Source organism: Melopsittacus undulatus, chromosome Z (assembly GCF_012275295.1).
Source record: "Melopsittacus undulatus isolate bMelUnd1 chromosome Z, bMelUnd1.mat.Z, whole genome shotgun sequence".
NCBI classification, from domain to species: domain Eukaryota; kingdom Metazoa; phylum Chordata; class Aves; order Psittaciformes; family Psittaculidae; genus Melopsittacus; species Melopsittacus undulatus.
Window position 1 is genome coordinate 61,238,370 of NC_047557.1, and position 21,960 is coordinate 61,260,329.

General features: G+C 48.3%; 2 protein-coding genes across 2 annotated transcripts; both read left to right on the plus strand.

Moving 5' to 3' along the window:
* Window positions 1-506: 506 nt before the first annotated feature.
* LOC101872220 (cyclin-dependent kinase 4 inhibitor B) lies at window positions 507-2,951 on the plus strand. Its single transcript, XM_005141482.3, has 2 exons — window positions 507-875; window positions 2,369-2,951. The coding sequence occupies exons 1-2, from the start codon at window positions 735-737 to the stop codon at window positions 2,630-2,632; spliced, it is 405 nt and encodes a 134-aa protein (XP_005141539.1). The 5' UTR covers window positions 507-734; the 3' UTR covers window positions 2,633-2,951.
* A 9,962-nt stretch (window positions 2,952-12,913) lies between these two features.
* Window positions 12,914-16,734, plus strand: LOC101873880 (cyclin-dependent kinase 4 inhibitor B-like). The gene is made up of 2 exons (XM_034073025.1): window positions 12,914-13,092; window positions 15,311-16,734. The coding sequence occupies exons 1-2, from the start codon at window positions 12,949-12,951 to the stop codon at window positions 15,617-15,619; spliced, it is 453 nt and encodes a 150-aa protein (XP_033928916.1). The 5' UTR covers window positions 12,914-12,948; the 3' UTR covers window positions 15,620-16,734.
* The last annotated feature ends 5,226 nt before the right edge of the window (window positions 16,735-21,960 follow it).

Consider the following 21,960-nt stretch of genomic DNA (forward strand, 5'->3'; position numbering starts at 1 on the left):
GAGCCCGTAGTTCACCCTCGGAGACGGGGAAAGGAGGGTCACGGCCACCCCCTGCGCTTCGGTACTGGCAGGTGTCAGGAGAGGGCAGGAGGGAGGATCAGCCCCAGGAGGAGCGCTCCCGCCGGCCGATCCCCGCCTTAAAACCCCACTCTCGTTAAGTAAAGCTTTTTGCTCCTTACTTCTTTTTCTCATACCCTTTCCCCAGGTCTCCTCCCCTCTCAGGGCAGCCTGGCACGGAATCAGACGCTGCTGCCCTCAAGAGAAGGACGGGGGAAATTAAAAATAAATTAAAAAAAAAAAGAAAGAACAAACAAACTGGAGAGGCCGCCGCGCCACCGGAGCCCGGCCCTCGGAGGGCAGCGCGGGGTGCTCCGCCCCACAGGGGCGAGGCCGGGGCCAGCGGCTGCCGTTGCGCTCCGCAGTGGTGACGGTGACATCGGCGCTCGTGTGAGGCGGGGCCGGTCCGGGGAGGAGCGGAGCCAGGCGGCACCAGCTGTGCGCAGAAAACAAGCGGCGGGCTGCTCCGCCGAGTCCTCGCAGGTGGAGGCCCTTCTGCCGACGGCACTGAGTAGACATCTCCGGGCAGAGGCCAGGCCGCGCTACCCGGGCTGCCGCTGGGCGCCGGAGGGGCGGAGAGGGGAGGTGAGTCCTGGCAATCCCATGGGCAGGGCGCCCTCCGCGGGCCAGGATCACCTTCGGGCAGCAGGGAGCGAACAGCGCTGAGCGGCGGGAAGATGGAGCGACGAAGGGACAGCACGATGGCGGACGAGTTGGCCAACGCCGCAGCCCGCGGCGATCTGCAGCGCATACGGGAGCTGCTGGACTGCGCGGCAGACCCCAACGCCGTCAACTCCTACGGCCGGACCCCCATTCAGGTAGGAAGGCCGGAGGACACGGCGGTTGCGGGAGGCGGGCAGGGGACAGAGGCCCCTACGTGCCCGTGGAGCGGCGGGCCTGAGTAGCCTCCCGGTTTGGCCGCCTCCCGACACCTATATTTGACTGCTGTTGAAGCGTCGCAGCTGTTCCCCTCGCCTTTGTGGAAAGGTGAAAGTCTGTGACGGCCGCAACAGAGAGGTTTTAATCTTAGCAATCCTCGACTTTATTTTAACCAATTGAGATAGGATGACTCAAAACCAAGAACTTCAATGCTCATCTCTCAATACACGTTGCAATAAAAAGTAACGAGCCAGCTTTCCAGAAAGAATTACCCTCTCGTCATACCTAGACTTCTGCTTTAAACACCTATTAGTATTCTATCTCATCTCTCGTGAGAAAAAAAAAAAAAAAGGTATATTAACCGACTCTCACTAGATATTCACTGACCCTTACAAGCAGAATTATCCGAGTGCGATAATCTCGCCCTGAAACACAGGTAAAGAGCCAGCACTCCCTCTCTGTGGGGGACAGCCCGCATTTTACAGCCGGGTCAACGTGTAGATAGGTGTAATGCTCGGAGAAGAAGTACACACTAGATTCATGAAGCTGAGTTGATTTCCTAACTAGCTCTACTACCCAGCTTCTTAAATTTTCAAAATACAACGAAACTGGTATAACCTGCGCAGCTATATTTAAGTTTTACGGCGAGTGCTTGCGAAACTCTCTGCTACAAAATGTCGGTGCAGCACATCACTCGAAACAGGTACCCGATGCCGTCCTCTGGCATTTTTTTTTCCTGCACCTAGGCGCAGTAGGGATTTAGCTCCTGCGCTGGATTCTATGCCAGGTGCACTGCAGGAGACTCAGTTTTAGAGAACGGCGAGCCCGGGGGGGAAGGGCTCCAGGACATTTTGGTGCAGCACTGGACAGGAGGCTCAGGCTAAGGGTGCGGTCTGGGGCTCTCTTGAGGGTGAGGGCAGCGTGGGTGCAGCCCCTCGGAGGGGAGAGGTTCCCCCCACAAGTGTGTCCCCTTGCCGAACACCTCCTGGAATGGCTTCCTGGGCAAGGGCGGGAAGGCGGCAACCCCCGGGAGCCGCTCCACCGGGATCGTTCTGCGGCTGCCTTTGCAGAGCAGCTCGGCACTAGCCCTCGGTTCCCGCGGGGGCCGCCGGCAGAAGGACGGTCCCTTTGCCCCGCGCTTGCCGCTCCCCCCGCAGGCGCTTGTCGCAGAGCAGCCCCGGTACAGGTCCGCACGCCCCGGCCTCAATGAGGCTCCCGCGTAACTGCCTCACCTATCCTCCTGCTAGGGAAAGGAGTGTTTCTGCCGACTGCGCAACGCTCCCTCCCGGTCCGTGCTCACCGCCGGAGATGATATGTAGGCCTCATCTGCGAATTTCCCGCTCCTGTCCGTGGGCGATCCCGGCTCCTGGGGGACTGAAGCAGAGAGCGTGAGCAGGGCTGAGCGGGACGCTAACTCTGTCTCTCCCCGCAGGTGATGATGCTGGGCAGCCCGAGGGTGGCGGAGCTGCTGCTGCAGCGCGGTGCCGACCCCAACCGCCCCGACCCTCGCACCGGCTGCCTCCCGGCGCACGACGCGGCCCGCGCCGGCTTCCTGGAGACGCTGACAGCTCTGCACAGCGCTGGGGCGCGCCTCGACCTGCCCGATGGCAGCGGCCGCCTTCCTCTAGACGTGGCGGCGGGGGGCCCGCACGGACCCGTGGCCAGGTTCCTCCGCCACCTGCCGCCGCGAGCCTAGCCGCCTCCTTTGCCGCCCCTTACCCTAATTTATGGCTCGTGTCCTCCTCGGGAGATAGAGTCTTGTAGCAGCCACTTGCTGTAAATAACGCCGACACTGCACTTCCCCACTCATGAAAGACCCGCGGGACATGTCGTGTTTCGTACACTACATTTTGCACTTTTCTGCAGTGTTATCCTGCACTTAAAACTCCACTGCCCTCCACGCCCCTCTTTTCTCACACTAGAGTCCCAACACTGTGAAGAGAACTAAATATGAAGGAACCCCACCTCACAGAGGTGTCACAATAAACTCTTCAACTCTTCCTGTTTTGACAGGACCGTGTCTGTTTTTTTCTGTTTACCCTCCTTGCTCGGGGTTCCCTGCTTTAACGACCCAGCCCTCTGTTTGAAGGGAACAGGAGAGGCTCCGGGAGCAAGCCGACAGCTCCCCTTTTGATTTCAGTCTTCAGTTATATCGGACTCAAGGGGCGCTGAAGCCAATCTCTGCCTCAGCCTAGCAAAACCGGCCGGGACAGTGGGGAATTAAGGCTTCCTGGCGCGATTGAGGCTTTGGCAAATACCTTCTTAAAATCACGTAAGATGCTCTGCGTGTCTGTACATGGGCCCGTGGTGCATCCATGGCTTTTCCCATTAAGGTTGTAAACATCTGACCTGGAAGGAGAAAATAGAATTGTGTCTCTGCAAGCTCGATGCCGCCCTCGCTCGAATAAATAGGTGTTTTACCAACTTGCAGGAGATTTTCCCCGAGATACTGTAAGTTTCACAGTATTTTGAAGAAATCACAACGGTTGCAAAACGAAAGCAGTGTGGAACGAAAAACTAAAACTCGTATGTCCGAGCTCGGCCTCAGGGTTTCCCAAGTTGCTCGAAGGTGGCACCTTAGGTAAAGAAACAAAAACCCCGTTGTAATAAGTGGTCCCGCTGGAGGAGGAAGGGGTGCGGCAATAAGAATTGACCTGTGTCTTTACGGACTGTCCCGGCACGGGGAATCTGGACTTGAGCACCTCACGGCACAGCAGCTGCGCAGCTCAGCCTCTGCCACACGGACACTCGCTTCGCTGAGGCGGGTCCCAACCCCACCGCTGTGCTGCAATAAAAACCCCGGCAGCAGTGGGCACGTCTGGGAGACCCTGCCAGCCTGACGCCGCTCTCCCGGAGCTGCGCTTACCCGTCCTGCATCTCAGGGACTGAGCTGCGGAGGAAGCAAAGCGGGGCAGCGGGACAGCTTCGGTCTCGTTCTCCAGTGCAAATCCCGGGCACTGTACAGATCTACCTGCAGAGAGCTGAATGATGTTAAAAGTAATATGTACACTTTTTATAATGTATTAGAACCTGTTATTTATTACAGCAATTTCACACTTGGTTTATGTTTAGTTTATATAGTGCTTTAGAATTGCTTTATAATTACTTCGTATAAGTTAACATACTATTTATACGTATGCCATTTATTTATGTAATTCGCCTATGTAATACCTAAATAAAAATACACATAATATGCATATATACAACACACTTTCTTATTACGTATCGAGCCTAAGTATTTGCCTATAATTTTTCCTTCTATGTAATACGTTTATGTTTAATTATATGCATATAAAATACCAGAAAAATCACATTATGTTTAGTCCCTATTAACTCTTTTTTATTATAAGTATGCTTAGGATATGTATTTCATACATATGTTTAAATAGAATATATATGAAATTACACTGTGAGACGATAACACCTTATTAAACTGTACTGTATTCTTAGTACATGGCATAGCTATAAGTGAGCCAAGGACAACACTAGGGATGCAGCAGTCAAGCGCCTGCATCCCATGTTGAGGGAAGCAGGATGGAGCTGAGACCAGATACGGAGATGGGGCAAAGCTAGAATCTGATCACCTTTTTTACAGAACAGGTAAGGGTCTAATGAACTGCGTTTTCATCTTCATTTAGACCAGTATTCCTGTTTTAAAGGTTCACTTTCTCGAAGAACCAGTATTTATTTGAAATTTTTACTATTTCCATTACAATTTATGAAACAACAATAGACATACTAAGAATGCATAATATTTTGAAGGGAAATAACAGACTTTCATAGGTTGACTGCACCAAATTAGCAGAATATGCCCTCAAAACCTAATGATTAATTGCTATAAATCTTGTTCACACCATCATATCAGAGGCCCTGCCAGGGCCAGGTCTTCACTGCGAGCTACTCACCCCATGGGAGGACGGAGGTCACTGACGCTGTCCTGCTTTTATAAGCACCTTTTCTGCTGGCAGCAGCATCGGCTTCAGGGCTTGGAGTCTTCCCTTAAAAATATAACAGTAATTGTTAGCAATTGTTAAATAGCAGCAACATACATTTCGGAAAAGCCCTAAAGGCGCTGCGTTTAAAGTGGCATATAACTGGCCGTTTTGATTTTTAATATCGCAGGTGTAATCGAGCACATATGCACGCAAACATGCAACACACACAACCCTCTGCAGTGGCGTGTCGACCTATGGTCGACGAGATGTTCCTCGGGCACCGCTCGGCCATGCATTCAGCGTTGGTGGGTATTCTGGTTTCTATTGCCAAATCTGTTAGTTTGTCTTCCCACGACCACTCCAGCACCTGCATCATGCAGCCAAGCAGGCATTAATTTATCTCCATTTGCCTCCCTCTGTCGGGGAATAGTCGCTACGGGAAGGGATAAGGGAAAAAAAACAAACCAAACCTCTCGTAGATCAGCTTTAATTTCGAAATGGCTGTTTACACTGACGCATCTCCCAAGCTGGAAATAGGACTCGGTCCAGGAGCAACTATTATAGGCTCTTCTTTTATTAGCATTGTTGTTAGGGTTACTGCGAGCCCAGGCCAGAAGAAAGAAACTTCTGCTGACATCTGTGCTGTTGCCGTTTGTCCAGCCGGGAGAAGGTGCTTGTTGGGGGGGGAAGGGGGAGGTGCCGCATACGCCTATACCCGCCAGCCCTCCCGGGGACCGCCGCGCTGCCTGCCCTCACCGCAGCCTTCCCCGCCAGTCCCCCGCAGTCCCTTCGCACCCCCGGCTTCGAGCCGAGCCGCGTCCAGCTGTGTCAGGCATGCCAGGCCGTGCCGGGCAGCGCCGGGCTCCTCCTCAACCGCGGAGAGCGAAGATGATCCCGCAAGACCGACATCCCCCCTCCCATCACCCTTACCCGCTCCTCGCGTGGAAGTATCCGCACTCTGGGAGGTGGATGCGCAGGCAGGCGGCTGCCCGGGAGGAGGGCGAGACGTGGGTAGCGAGCCTCGCTCAGCTTCTGGGCTGCGGCGAGGGTCAGCATCAGTTGCGGGGTGAGGGAGGGCTCAGTAACCCTTCTGCGGCAGCGCCTGAAGCGGGCCGGGAGGGGAGCACCGGCAGGTTGCTCGGGTCTTTGGAGCTCATCCTCTGCTTCCCCCTGCCCACTCTAAACTCTCACTCTTCAAACCGAAAACAAAGCGGTCCGGCAGAGCGGGGCAGAGCCGGGGAGAAGGTGAGGGGAAAGGAAACAGTTAATTACCCGTTTCGGTTACCGGCCGAGGGGCAGACGAGATCCGCTTTTTTTTGCTTTTTTTGCTTTCCTTTTCTTTTTTTTTTTTTCGCTCCTCTACGCAACGGCCCCGCGTCGCGTTCAAATGACCATGTGACAAGGAAATAGCTGCTCGCCCGGGCCAATACTGGCCTGCTCTTTTAAAGCGGCAGGGATCCGCTAGCCGCCCCTCCGGATCTCCAGCGCTTCCCCCCGGGGGGGGACGGGCGAGGGTTGGGGTGTGCGGGGCCGCCGCAGTGCCCGGCAGAGGAGTCCAAACCCAACCAAACAACAAGAAAAAAAACCAAAATATTCCCTCCCCCTCCCCCTCTCCCCCCCCTTCCCTCAGCGGAGCGGGAGGCGGCCTGTTTGGAGGGGACTGACGGGGGCGGAGAGCGAAGACATGTCGTCAAGGCTTTATTTGAAAGCGGGGGAGCGCCCTGCGATTGGCCTTCCCCCACGCCCGTTCGGTGCTGGTGCTCCTCGGGGAGGGAAGAGGAGCCAGCTGTCTCCCCCATCCCCTGCCGCGGGTCCTCCTTCGCCGGCTTTTGAGGCGGGAGCCATCATCATGGGAGGTGTTTAAGCTCATAGGAGGAGGAGGAGCTGGGGGGGAAGGGGGAGGTAAGGCGATGTTGCGAGTCGAAATTAGTCAAACAGAAAAGAGATGGGGGGGGAGGAGAAAAAAAAAAAAAGGAAAGAAAGAAAATCTTCTCCAATGAATCTCCGATTCACCGGCGGGGCCCCGCCGCCGAGGTATTTAGAGCACAGCCCGCCGGGGGGTTCCCCGCTGCCATGACCCGCCGGATAAGGTGCACTGTCCGCTTTCGGCTCGGCCGCAGCCCCTGCCGGGCCCAGGCTCTGTGCTGCCGCATCCTCCGCTGTGGCGGAGGGGCTGCGGCTCGGTGCTGGCTGGCCCGGAGGCTGGCCCGGTTGCTGGCCCGGCGGCTGTCCCGGTTGCTGGCCCAGTGGAGGCGGTGCCGCGGGAGCCTCAGACAAGGTAGGGCCCCGGCGAGCGGAGCTGAGCAGAGAGCGGGGGTGGGAGCGGGGGCCCCGATGGATGCGGGACGGCTCGAAGGGGCGGCGGGAGCGGGAGGCGGTAGAGGCCGCCCCGGGGTGAGCGATGCCCTGCCCGGAGTCCCCTGAGCCCCACATGCCCACGCTGCACAGAGAACAATTAAGACGCTGCATAGGCATGGGGGTTATTCTTTCTTTTCCTCCTTTATTTTCCTGTCACTCTCTTCTTTTTTTTTTTTTTTTTTTTTTTTAACGCAATAGAAACCGGAAGGTTCTTGAAAAGTTTCTGCAACTTATTTCTGCACCCCCTCTCCCCCCGAGAAGTTGGGGTTTTTTTCTTTTTGTTTTCTCTGTGGCTAACTTAGAAAAATAAACCCACCACCCCTTACCAACATTTGCAGACGGTTCATTCTGAACAAGGAACATAACTATTGCTTTGAAGACAGAAAATGGCCACTGTGTTCTGAGTATGTAACCCTATACACTGTTGTAAATAACAGTGAAATACAGTGGACTGCTTTACCGTCTCCTGCTGTTATATAAATATGCACAATAAGGTCAGAGTCAGAAAAAGCAATTAAAATATCCACGTATAAAGGGCAGTCATAGATACCCGGTTTTAAAATGCCTCCGAAAGTTTGAGAGACTTTTTTCCTGACTGCAGTAGGCAAAATGTGGTTGTTGAGGATGTGCACGGCGCAGTTTAGGCCTCATTAATTACATATAATTTGATGCATAATGAAAATATAAATATAATATTAATTTCTATGAGTATTTGAGGACTGTTCTGCAAAACCCTCTGAGGGGTCTTCAGAGGAGCCCTCTCCTAATCCAGAGCACAGTCTGGAGAGGAACAGACAGAGAAGAGAAGGAATACAGAAGTATTTGTCTAAAAATAACCACAAAAGTAGAATATATAATTTTATATCTGTAAAAATGAAGCCCTTCAAGCCATAGGACTTGGGGTCTGGAGATTAAGCAATTCACAGTTTGTCTGCTTCAGTTTCTGGTAAGATCACTTTCTGCACTTCTTGAATATCAAATGTGGGGAAATACACTTGCACACACACACGCCTCTGTGTGTGTATGTATATATAAAATCAGAAATAATATCAAGTTTTCCTTGTTGCCTTCAAATCCCTCGTTTCTTGCACTTTTTTTTAGTAGGCCTAATTTCTTCATAATACACTAAATGGGGGAAAAAGAAACCATAAACTCCGGCTGATCTGAAATGCTTGAATCTCGAATATGAAACATAAATATGAAGGTGCTGAGTATTTCCAAGTAAATTCGCTGTAGCAAGGAGAAAACCCTCTCATGGATCAGGCAATTGTGGCAGGTTTTTTCTGCTCTCTATTTCCACACTTGCCACGTGCTGTAAATACTGCTTTTTTTTTCCTTTCTTTTTCTTTTTCCACATTTTTGTTTCTTTTTTTTTCCCAAACTTTTCATCGGGTGCGCTGATTTCTTCTAAAATGACAGTTAGGTCTAAAATAGTCACTGAAATGTGCTGAAAATCTGATTCTGAAGAGGCTGGGGAGGGTAAGACAACAGTGTGTTTAATCGAAACAAAGATGAGATTTTTCCCTTTTGCTTAACTACTCCTTCCTATTAATAGGCTGTAACAGCATTAGGGTCACAGAAGTGGTTCATAAATGTTTTCACAGCTCGGAGACAGTGAACCCCGAATTTTCAATATTTCGGGCCACAGTTTACAGGAAGAGGGAGGCTTCATATTCGGATTAGATGTAAGTCTATTTCAGGGGGAAAAATACGTTTGAAATAAAGAGAAAACTGGTCCTTTTGTCCTTATTTTCTCTTTAGGGAGACTGGTCCTGTTCTCAAGCTTTGTTCGCAATTATATTGTTTAATTAAATAGATGGAAGAAATAACATTTTAACGCTCCTCTAGCTGTGTGACAGAGAAATCCTTTAAATCAGGGTCCACGAAGCTGCTTCTGAACCACGAGTGGGTCCGAGGCAGGCACCGACAGTCAAAAACTTGCTGATAGAGAGCACTGGCCACATCGTGACATTGTTTTCTTGCTCTTGCAACATCTAAAAATGTTTAGTTCTTAGGGTGATGTGAGAAAGCTTATTTGTTTTGCCTTTTGTGTGTTTGTTACTTGTCTTTGCTTTGCTATTTCGTTTAGGTTTGTTGTTTGTTCTGATGCTTTTCTTTTTCAAGAAGGGAATATTTTGCCTGTCCAATGCCTACCTTTTGTAAACTTTTATGTGATTATCTAGAGCTATTATGTCGTTTTACTTCCCGATAACTCCATAGTCCAAAACGAGGGACCAGAATAATACACATCTGAAATTTTCTATAGGGTTTGTACCAAAAATGGGAAAATATCGAGGGCTATATTCACAGATGTTTTTAGGGCAGCATATTACATTCAGGAAGGCACTCTGCTGAAGTTTGTATCACACGACTCGGGAAACATAAACCCGCGTTATTTTTCTTCATTGTTGTAGGTCGTTGTTTTTTGGTTTTTTTTTTGTTTTTTTTGGGGGAGGGGGGGCGGGTATTTTTTTCTTTTACTTTTTTTTTATTCTTTTTTTTTTTCCTTTTTCTCTCTCTCCCCTCTCTTCTCTCTGCATTTTAATGTTCAAAAGAAATGTTAATGGCACAATTTCCAAAGGTCTAAAATGAAGGTGCTAGATTTTTCTGTGATTACCCAACATGTATAAGCAGGATATTTTTGCAATAGAAACTGGCATTTTAAGCTGAAGAGTAGAAGGATACCGTTTAACTATTTCTACTAATCTTTTTTACTCCATTTTTAGAGTAACTCCTGTCAACTGTCCCTCTCCTTAACTGTAAATCAGGTTACTTGCATCGAACCTCTCTATCGCACCCCCCACCCATGCCGCTCGTGTGCCTTTTTTGTTTATTTACAGGCGAGAGAATGCCAATATTATGTTCTCTATAGTTTTTCTCTCCGTAGTACTTAATGAATCCCTAAACTTTTTTACCAAAATACTTGTTAGGTGATAAAATAACTCAGATAAATGTACTTTTAAAAACACCTTTTTTTCGTTGGTTTCTTTTTTTTGTCCCCACCCCCCCATTTAAAGGCTGGTATTTGCTAAAGCTTAAACAGAACATAAGATGGACGCTTCTGGTAGCTGAAAATTACCTTTTCCGTCCTGTATACTATTATCAAAATATCTCAGAACATTTGCAAGATTAGAATATATCTCTCAAAGTGACTTTAAAAGTAAGAGAAGAAATTTGGGATAGGGACTGCTTAACTAGGTTCGAGAATTTTTATTTTCTTCTTCTTTTTTTCTTTTTTCTTTTCTTTTTTTTTGGGGGGGGGGGGAGGGAGAGAAATATGTGTTGTGGAGAGAAGGTGATTTCACCTCCTTACCACTAAGATATAAGTGTAATACAAGGGTCATTTTCAAAATGCATTTGCACAAGCTGTGTTATTATTTACCTAACTTCAGATATGACCGTGTGTTGTTGTGTTTCGATTAATTTGAGGTCTTTTGTTGGTACCAGAATTGTGCAAAACAGGACTTGCTTTTTCTGGGGGGGGGGGGGGGGGGCGGGCACAGGTGGGGGAGGGAAATTAGTATGGCTTCAGTAATATAAATTAAAATTGCGTCTTTTTAATGGCTTAGGAACTTGACGAGTGATTTGGAGGGTCAGTAAACGTTAGCACATGACCGTATTTGGTTTTTAATGCCATTCTTCGATTTTGTAGCTTTTAATAGACTTTAACAGGGATGGAGATCTAGGCAGGTCTTCTGACACCTCATTAGTAACGTGTTCACTTACAAATATATTGACCTATGAGTGTATATTTTTTATACCAATATACTCACAGGAAAATATGAATGCATATCTTTGTGTACACACACACAGACGAATAAAATCCATTATCAATACCATTTAACAGAAAGCAGGATCAGCCAGCAATAACATGCAACCCTGCCGCACCACACCATCGGTCCGAAATTTTAAGACACCCGACAGACATAACCGAGAAGGCTTTCTCCTTGGTTTTATCTCCTATGGCTATCATTAATAGCAGAGGGTGCATGACAAACTGAAGGACATTTTGCCTCTTGGGTGGATCCTCTCAGTTTCTCAGACTTTACGGGCTTTTTCAAAATCCACTTTCAAACATTATTTATGGAATTTATATATATATGTAAAAATAGTATATACATATATATAGTGTGTATATATATTATAAATATATACAAATAGCCCACCAGCCCTGGGGTGAGCACTGCATCAAGTGCCGCAGCAGAACCACGACCCACTGGAGGCCACAGCAGGTCCCTGCAAAGGCCCCAGACCCTTTCAAGTGTCTCGCTCCGCTCTTGCAACACTACTCTGCCCAGAAACTTCGCGAGGGAGGCTCAGAAAACCCTAAAACGAGGAAGTTTCAGTGGAGCTCTGACTTGTCCACACGGGGATAAATTTCTGTTTATTTTTCCTCATGCCTCTGCCTCTTCAGCTCTGCTACATATAGATATAAATTCGACGGTTTTCCCCTTTTCTCCAGGAATGACTGCTCTTGTCCCCGAGGCTAACGCCGAAGGGAACAAAGTTGCGTTCGAACGGCAGGTACTGCATCTGTGGCAATGCCACCAGTTCCTGCAATGAAAAAGGGAGATTAGGGAAGTGGCACTGGCAAAAAAAAAAGGGGGGGGGGCGAGGGGGAGGAACAGGAAAAAAAAAATAATGAAGAAAGAGAGAAAACAAACCCCAAACCTGAAAAACTTCCTTCATGTATTTTCTGTATCTGCCCATCTCACTGCCCCGGGTCGGTGGGGAGGGAGGATGTCCCCGCTACCTTCGACGGGGTAGGGAGGCTGTGGCAGGGTGGAGGGGCGTCCCTGGGGCCCCTCAGGGTGGAGCCGCTTTGTCCAGCGGGTATGAGTTGAAAGTCGGAAAGCAGGGGGAGGATTAAGGTGCTTGTTTTTTGGGGACCTTTCCAGCGGCAAGGCGAGGCTCTGCTCAGGTTCTGGCTGCCGGGCTGGAGCTGTACCTTACCCCTGCCGGGTCTCGCAGCTGTTTTCTGCCCGCGAGAGGCTCCCGCATGGCCGGGACGAGGCGATCCTTTTCTGCCGGGTGCCGTTAGGTGGATCGCAGACTTCCTGCGGGCACGGCTCTCTTCCTTATCCGGGCCGCCGGCTCCCGGCCGGCGGTGGAACAGAGGGACAGACCCCAGGCCCACCTCTCGGAGGGGCTCGGGGCAGGGCAAGGGGAGGACGAAGCCATAACACAAATGTGGCTCTTTGCCCCAAAGAAAGCTCTGATCCCGTGTCCTCCCCTCTCGTCCGCCCTATGCAAGACAACCGCGAGATGAGTCCCCCCTGCCCGGGCCGGGGCAACTGCGGCCAGCCCCGAGAAGCCGTTTTGCCGGTGGGACTACGACCCCCACCCCTACCTTCACCGTACCCCCCAAAGAGGGAGAGGTTGGCGAGAAGCCCAGCCCCTGCCTCCTTCCCCACTGACGGCGCCTCCTGGGGCAGGCAGCCCCCGCGAGAGCCGCCCCAAGCTGTCGGGTGTGTGGGGGGGTGAGCCCGCAGTTCCCCGAAGGGGTCCCGAGCTCCTGTCGGCTTTCAGCTTACGGAGCAGGCTGACAGCACCCGTGGTCCTCCGCTGCAGCGCTGGCCGAGAGCCGCCTGCTCCGGGGGGGTCGAGGGGCCCCCTCTGGGGGCGGCTGCTGGGGAGGAGCATCTTGCCGGGAGGGCGAGGTCCGGGCCGGAGGAGACGGGAAGGCAGGAGCGGCCGTGCGGGTCGGGCCGACGGGCAGATGCAGGCGTCTCTCCGGGGCGACTGCTCCGGCGACAGGCTGTGCAGCGCCGCCGCCCGCGGGGACCGCGAGGAGGTGCGGAAGCTCCTGGAAGCGGGAGCGGATCCCAACGCGACCAACTCTTTTGGAAGGACCCCGCTCCAGGTACGGAGCACTCCTGAGTTGGTTCTCTGCCGCGTTGCGGGAGGGGAGGTGGTACTGGTGGTCTGTGTCAATTTCGGGTTTTTGATAAATTTTTATTGTTATTGTCGAATTGGACCCAGCAGCAGCTGCCTGAATAATGCGGGCACTTGCCTGAACCCTCGCCCTCCTGCAAGTACCGGATAGAGTTCAGAGTGGCTCCTCTGGCAGCAAACGAATTATGCTAGTGGGGACTCAAAAGGAGAAGTGGGGCTGCAAAATCTGCTTCCAGATGGGTTCGGGGATCTGACTGTGCTTCTATCGACTTTTGTTTGTTTGTTTGTTGTAAATATGGCCTTAGTAGAGCTTTCCCTCCCCCCTCCCCCCAAGAAAATCGAAGTGGTTCTCTTTACTAGTATATTCATGTGAAACAATGGCACAGAAGATGGCATAGAAATTGTCACTGAGTAGAATCTGTAATTTGAAAATAAAAAAAGGTATATATTGCTAGTCACTATTATTAGTAGTATTTTTGATATTTACTGTTCATCAATAGTGGTAGTATTCACTGACAGATAGTTATTCTAAGTACCAGTGTGTAGAGGAGTAGCTTTCCAGGCATTTTGAGAGTTAGAATTGTGTTGTATTAATCGACATGTTTAAGATTAAACTTTTCAAATGCTCATTGAACGATTAATGTACTTTAAACTGGAGTTGTGCATTTCATTAAAAGGCTTTCTCTAGTTGTCACTTGAAGCAATGTATTTAATGATTCACCAGCTAAACTAACAGCCATTTTGGTCATTGCACTTTATATGGGAAATAAAATGTTTTTCTAAAGTGAGGTACAGAGAAAGTTACTCGTTTTGTTTCTGTTGTTCCAGATGAAATGGAATTGTTGTTTCCAAACTGTTCTATTTGCAGATTTTTAATTTCCTCCCTTCATTTCAGAATGAGATTAAGTTCTGTTTCTCTTAGAAATACTTCACAAAATGGCTGCCACTATGACATGTGGGCTCTCTTTTCTGAAAAAAAAAAAAAAACTTCCACAGGAATTTATAAACTATGAAATTTATTGGCACTTTCGCTATTCTATTCTATTAAAAAAAGCCCAAACAAATATTTGTAGTCCATAGTCAAGTTCTCTCGACCAAAAAAAAAAAAAAGAGAGAAAACCTATTATCTCAAGATATTTTCTATACTATTAAGATTCATGTTATGGGGTATGTGGGTTAAAATTCCTTTTAAAAAGAGTGGGAGAATGCGGGAAGCAAAACCCCAACTGTCTTTTGTTGTTGTTGCTATTATTTGCTTGCTTACTCTTTTTGTCTGTTAATGTTCAATTGTGCATGATCAGACCTTGCTTTTGGTTCAGCTGCAGAGAGGCATCAGTGTTCAGTAGGGAAGTTTTGTGATTACCCATGGCCACTCAACAGCTTTTCTCCCTCCTCAGAGCCACAGCACAAGTTTAGCCAGAGCTGAGCAAAGGACAAAAGGCTCAAACCAGAACTCAGGAGAGAGCAAATCTACGCCGAGCACTGAAAAGAGCTAAGGGCCGGTAGAGCCAGTGCCTTGCCCGACAAGTCTTGCTGCCTAGTTCAGTGGTAAAATCAGACACATCCCAAGTAGCAGGAGGTTTAACACAAGGTGCCTCAGGGTTGCCACAGAATACATAGTGTGCATACATATGTACGTATAGTGTGTGTATAAATATATATACACATGTACCCACGCACTATTTATGGTATCATAAATGGTACTTTGTATAAATGGCGTATATATTGTGTATACATATATGTATAAACATAATATATGTATACACACAATATACCTATTGTATACTTATATGTACACAAATATCCCTATATGTGCGTACATACATGTATGTGTGTATATACACATACACGCCACAAACACCATGCCATAATAAACGTATAATAGCATATACCATGGCAAAATAAACGATCTAAATCGTGGCACAGAACATAGGCATATACAGTACCTAGTCTGGAAACCACAGCCATTGCTTTATTATCATAGAATAACACAGTATCTCGCGTTGAAAGGGGCCCACAGGTATCACCGACTACAGCCGTGTGAATTTATCCAGGTCGCAGATCCCCGTAGCATACACAGGAGATTCTCGGGCAGAAGACCCCTTCCAGCCCTCTCCCGCCGCCGCCCCGCTCTCTGCGGCTCTCCGCGGGGCTGAGCGGGACGCTAACTCTGTCTCTCCCCGCAGGTGATGATGCTGGGCAGCCCGAGGGTGGCGGAGCTGCTGCTGCAGCGCGGTGCCGACCCCAACCGCCCCGACCCTCGCACCGGCTGCCTCCCGGCGCACGACGCGGCCCGCGCCGGCTTCCTGGAGACGCTGGCGGTGCTACACCGTGCAGGGGCGCGCCTCGACCTGCCCGATGGCAGCGGCCGCCTCCCCCTCGACGTGGCGGCGGGGGGCCCGCACGGACCCGTGGCCAGGTTCCTCCGCCACCTGCCACCCCTTTCCCCCGCCGCCCAGGTAGCCGGGCTGGTCGCGGAAGGGGTTAAGCGCTGACTCGACCCCCGCGTCCCCGCCGCAGCGCCTGGCAGCCTTCCCTGCTTCGCTCCCCTCCATCGCCGAGACCCTCTCAGCTTCCCCGCCTTCGCGGCAGGTCCCCTCGTCCCACAGTCTTGGCCCGCAGCGAGCGCCCACGGCTGGCGGTGCTCCAGGGAGCCCGGCCGCTGGGGAAGGCGTTTCACTGTCCCTCTTCCCCAGAGCTCCCCCCCCTCACGCCCGGGCACTCCGCGTCCCGCTTCTGCGAGCGAAGCATGCTGATGCATTTTCTAGGAAAAAGCTTAAAGAACCAAAGCTCTTCTCCTGGGAGGTCGCGTTGTCTTCTCCGTCCCCTCCTGCTCTCTGGCGGGGGGAGGACAAGCAGAGAACTGTTCTCCTGTCCTCCAAGGATAAAAAAAAATGCTACACTGCCTCCCTCCTCCATTTAATGATTAAACTGATGCGATTTAGAGAAGTGAGAACGCTCAATTTTCCTCAGCGATGCGCTCAGCGCCCTATAAACCCCTGGTTAGATTTCCGTTAGATGCTTGTCTTGTTCATGTCGGTACTGACCTTATTCAGTGCCGCACAGTCCTTCCTCATGAGCATTCTTCCTCTTAGCGTTCCGAAAAAGTGAACACCGTACCATCCCGTTTTAAATTTAATTAAACTTCAAATCGTCTCCCCTCGTCATCACGCTTAACTTAGAAAGTCTTTAAACATCTAACAATGATCGAAATTACAATTTGGGAACTACTACAAATATTTGTTATAGATGTATGCAGGGAAGGCTACCCATGTAAAAAAAAAAAAACAATTGTTAATCGTTCAGTTATTGTGTAGTTCTAACATTTGGAGATACCCCATTGATTCAGAAGAGACGCGCAAAGACCTCGGTATTTTTAAGGAGGTTTTCCGGGTCTCTAAACCAGATATTTGGAAACAAACGGCCGAATTTAGTTATAAGTTTGACTCTCTTCACACGCATTGCTTCTGTTTTCCCTAAGCGATTTCCATCGTCTACTCCGTGTTTGTACCACTTCTTGCGTGATGAAATGCCTGTTACTATTCAACAGCAAAATATGAAAGGGCTTGCCTTAAAATCCCAAATCTTTGTATTTAACTATTAAACGGTTCTGTACGCAGCACTACTCAGTGTGGGGCGGTGTTACTTCTTTCGACTTTGTTTGCCTCCAACGTTTTCTGTGTCTGTGCATAAACACACACACAACAGCTTTGCGCAGGGCAAATACACAGGGCTTGTACACAGGTGTGTATTATTTGCACACATACACAATCAAGTTAAAACCATTCACGAAACTCGTCAATTTCCTTATTTAAAACAGCTCTTACAGATCAAAAGGAAAGCTCAACTGCACTTCGCGCCTTGCATGACTTTACCACCTCTTTTAAAAAGCGAAACGTATTTTTCCTGCTAATAAGAACGATGGCAAACCCAAGTTGTAGAATAAGGCACCACGGGAGCCTATTGCGCCTCCCCTGAGGGTATTTTTTTTCCCCCGATTCCTGCAGATACACTGGTATTTTTGTTGTCCGTGCTCAGAAGCCTGCGCTTTGCTAAGGGCACACATCAGGAGAACTTAAGGAGCGACGAGCCGTCGTTTCGCCTCTAGTTTACCAAGGATCGGCTTTCTGCCGCTCTTTTATTTAAAAGGAGGGGAGGGGGGGGGAAAGGAGGGAAGGAGGGAGGGAGAATCACTCTCTTTTCCCCCCCAAAAAATTGTTATTTCCTAGCTCTCTGGGGGCAAAGCCGACAGCGATCCCGCACCAGACAGCGGGAAATGGGTCAGCAAATCTGTTTGGGTAGGGGTGCAGAGGAATGGAAGGTAGTTTTCTTTTTCTTCCCCTCTCCTCACTCGGCCGAGGAGCCTCGCTCAGCCTGGCAATACTTGAGCCCGAGGGCAGGGATGGACGGTCCCATCTGCGCAAGCTGCCGGCATGTCTCCCTGCTCCTCCCGACCCCGCCGGCTGCCCGCCGAAGGAGCCCGTTCCCAAGGGAGTCCCTTCGTGGCACACGGGAGGTGGAGGCTAGGGGTGCCCGCGGGGTTTCCACGCAGCCTCCCCGCCTCTCACGGTGAAGCCCTGCCGGAAAATCGTGACCTTCCCTGGAGCTTTTGCCTCGGAGCTGCAGAAGCCCCAGACTTCCTTGAGAGGTCACCTGAAGAGAAGAGAGTGAAGAGGTTTTGGGACTCAGTTACGGATGGTGACTTTGGAGTTGGTGTAAGTGCAGTAAGAGCCTGAACGGACGAGGCACTCACGGGGCTGAGCAACTCGGCTTTAACCGCTGCTCCCGCGCACAGGGAAGGAAACGAAAAATTCACATTCCTTTAGGAAAGTACAGAAAAAGGTTTTCCCTCCAGGTGTCCAACCCAACCTCTGTGAAAAGATACCCGTGATTTTTTGTTTTGTCTCTACAAAGTAATTTAAAAGGTGGGTTCATCACATTGACGTAGCAGCTTTATGCGGCTTACTGTTCTGACATAAATGTTCGCTCTTCGGACAAGGAGCCAGAAGCACTATGTGTTACAAAGCACACTTGTGTGTGAACGCCAGCATCTAAATAATTTGGCTAGAAATTTTCCACCATGGTGTCCTCTGTCACGTTTTTATATTTAAGAAAAACACCTTCAGGTGTAATGACACTTTGTAAAAGAAAGTGTTTTCTACGACAGGAAAATAAAGTGTTTTCTACAACACATTCTGGAAGTTTACTCTTTGAGAACATGACTCTTAAGTTTTACACAGCCATCATCCCCTTTAAATTCGCCTAAGTTTATTGTGTTTAAGGGTCTACAGGCTTTACAGTGTTCACAGTCTTTGAAGGCTTCACAGAAGTGAAAAACAGAAAGCATTTTAAAAAAGAAAGTCATCACCGGATCTTGCCTCACCCAAAGGTGTAGAAATACATGAACCTCACTGCCTCACTACCACATAAAATAAACCTCAAGCAACTGTGAGCTTCAGGAGGAAAGTGGAAATGCTGGGAGCCCCCATAGAAGAAAGTGAGGAATTTGAAGATGGAACAGGTAAGCCAGAGGACCTGGTGCTGGACACAAGACCTCTGAAGGCATTCATACCTTACATGACATCTGGTGGGGCAATCACTCCCAGCAGCAGAAATGAGGGATCTTATACCTGGTGGCTCTAGGTTATTATCATTATTATTTTTTTTTTTAAATCAGGTCTCAATCAATCCCAATCTAACACTCACTGAAATGATTCACCATTTTTTAACCCCTCCTCCCCCCCTTTCTTTTTCTCATTCAAAAGCTGCTTCCGATAAAACACTAATTCATAAACCACAGATTCTAAGATCAAATGGAGAGATTTCCATGAGATCAAACGTCTTCCTTGTGTTGGAAGAACCCTACTGTAGGAAAACAACCAGCCGGACAGACTTCATGTGTCCTGTAAGACACATTTCACTTACAACAGGCATTATTCTTTATTCCATATGTTGCTAAATCTGGGGATCTAACATCGTACCCAAACACCTCCTTTTTTTTTTTCTTTTTTTCCCCCTCTCTTTTCAAGGTGTACACAGAAACCACTGTTCTAACCCATATTTTTCCCTGAAGCAATGCTCTTCAACACTGTGGACATCAGGATACTCTACAGATTTGTATCATCCATATATTTTCTACAGCTGTATAAAAACACACAAGCTATTACGATTTATGGATGCACTTAATTTGCATATGTGCTCCTTCTGGTGTTGTTTTCAGGGAATGTTTAAGCAGTTCTGTTCACTGGTAGTAAGCCAAACTGCTTCCCCACATGCCAAGATAAATAATTTAATGCTTAATAATATGCAGAAAAAAACCCCAAACCCTGATTCCAAGAAGAATGCCTGCCCTAAGGCAGGATATTTGAAAGTACCTAGTGGTGTATGCATCCAAAAAGAACATCCTGCAAGCAGACTATTTCAGCGAGCTGGTTCACAAATATCAGATGCAGAACTTTCATGTCACATTTTCACATTTCACTTTTCATGTCAGTCAATGACAGTTTCTAGAAAATTGCAGTCTACATAGCAATGGAAAAAAATAGATTATGTCAATTTGAAAAAAATAGATATTTCTGGATCCCACTCAGATTTATTCCACATGAATTTGAAACATTCTGTGTTCTGGTAAGGCATTTATCTTGCTCTCTCCTGCGTAGAAGACTGAGTCAGGAGGTTCACAGTGTCATTCACACCTGCCTAGGGTTTCTGGAAGCAGGTTATATATTCAGTGGTAGTAACAAAGCAATTATACTATTTCTTACTGCTTAGTTTAATGAAAATAGAATTGAAAGGCATAAGAAAATTCAGATACAGAGTTAAGTGTGGACCTTTTTATCTGCACAGAATCTTTTTACTCTCTTCCAATAAACCCACCAAATTAGTGTTATTTTCTCCCATACAGTTTAAAAAGATCAAGAGATACAGACAGCCAGTTGTATGCCAGGAATTAGGGTTGAAAAATTACTTAATTGTTTATTTACAGAATTAGCAGATGCAGGCAATCAAAAATTTGATTTCTTTTTCTTTTAGCATCAAGGTTTTCTGACAGGGTACATTCCATAATCAGATCAAGACCGAAGAAAACTAAATTGCTTTTCTTTTGCAGTGCAGTTCAGGGCAGATGGCAGACTGCTTTTCACAGAAATCCCTGCAATCTCCTAAATTCTGCAGCTGGGCCTCCTCTGTTAGGTTCTGGTATTCAAACAGAAAACACATTTCCAAGTATCCTTAGTGACGCATGGCTTTGCACCACAAATGCCTGAGGCAATTTAGTGCAAAAGGGGTGGAGAACTTGACAATTATGTAAGTAAACAATTGCAAATTTTCTCAAAAGAGGGATTAAATTCTAATTTCAATGCTCTTGCCCCCTTCAGTCAGTATTGCAATGACAGTGGGGAGAGGAAGTAGTCGTTAGAGCAGTTAAAACAGATTTTCGATTTTAGAGAGCTGATCCTGCCCAGTGCTGAGCACCTCTTCCTGAAATAATCTCTCCCGTTGCTGATACTCAGCTGGCTTAAATAAACAAAATACTCTTACTGGTTACAGTTCTGGGAACCCCAACTGCTCTTGGGTCTGTTTTGAGTGGTAAAGACTAAGTTCTGATGTCACATGCCACCTGTGCTGATGCTGAGAGATGCTTTAGATGTTGCTAGTATGTGTGAAGTGTTAACTAAGTGAAAATAAGATATGAGTGGTCAATTTCAGGTTAGCAAGATAGATGTGAACTTCCATGTCACAGTGTCAGGCTTCACAGAGTGATTTAGAGGAAACAGAAAAGGAAGAAAAAAGGTAAACCTAGTGGCTTGCCTCATGGTCTAACTTGTGCCGTATCTGAGCCTGCAATATTGCATTGGCATCAGTACATTATGCTGTTAACATGCACACGGGAGGATGCTCTGAGCAAAACAGAGATCTCCAATAGAAAATGACTTTAAAGCCTTGGATAGCTGGGGTAAGCAAAATACAGCACCCAAACAGTCAGTGAGAAGCAGGGTAGTACACTGCAATTCAAGTCAGGGAAATCACACACTCATCGTGTAAGCATGGGGTGCCAGCTTGGAATACAGACAAGGGCTGTTTGGGCCTGAACTGCTATCAGGTCCAGATCCAGAAGTCTCTATAGTCAGTGCGGGAGGAGATCTGTCGCCTGTGACTCATCCACCAAGATGAAGCAGAACTCCCAATGAATGCCACAGGAGGTACAGTTGAACAAAAGCTCCTGCAAGTGGGTGTATGCCTTCCTCTTGCATTCATTATTTGTGTATTGAATGTATCCTGCAGTGACACTTTCTCTTGTGGTCTGTGTGGATCTCTACATTTCATGTAGTTCCAAGCTCTGGCATTTTCTTTGGAGCCCAGTTGAAAATTTCACAAGGAATCAGTTGGCTACCAATTCTGTATCTCCCAGTCCTTGGCTAATACTGTCATGCCTCCTGCTTTGTGCACCTGTGCTATTTACGATCACTGGCTTCCATTCAATATCCCCTCTGTATACACAGTGAAGAAAATTAGGCTTTCAGCATTTATTTCCAAAAAACTCACTGTTTCCCAGCTATGTTTTTCTATTCACCCAAGGCAAATCCTGCATAGAAGCATGTCAGACTGACCTGTTTTTCAGCAGCTCCTGCTGGCTCTAAGGGTGATCTCTCTCCCTCAAACACCTTGAAAGCATTTAGGGTTAGGGTTTCTAAACTAACAATGAGTTAGTTTAGAACAATTCCATTGGAAAATGAAAATTAGGCTTGAAGAATGTAAGGTTAAATTTCATTAGTTAATACTATGCCAGGCTTCCCACACTTCTAATCCACCCTGCATGAGGCATGCACAATACAGA

Bases quoted from the DNA above. Each gene is read 5' to 3' on its own strand.
- LOC101872220 (XM_005141482.3), top strand. From the start codon at position 735: ATGGAGCGACGAAGGGACAGCACGATGGCGGACGAGTTGGCCAACGCC. The intron at 876-2,368 runs GTAGGAAGGCCG...CTCTCCCCGCAG, and splicing joins ACGGCCGGACCCCCATTCAG to GTGATGATGCTGGGCAGCCC.
- LOC101873880 (XM_034073025.1), top strand. From the start codon at position 12,949: ATGCAGGCGTCTCTCCGGGGCGACTGCTCCGGCGACAGGCTGTGCAGC. The intron at 13,093-15,310 runs GTACGGAGCACT...CTCTCCCCGCAG, and splicing joins TTGGAAGGACCCCGCTCCAG to GTGATGATGCTGGGCAGCCC.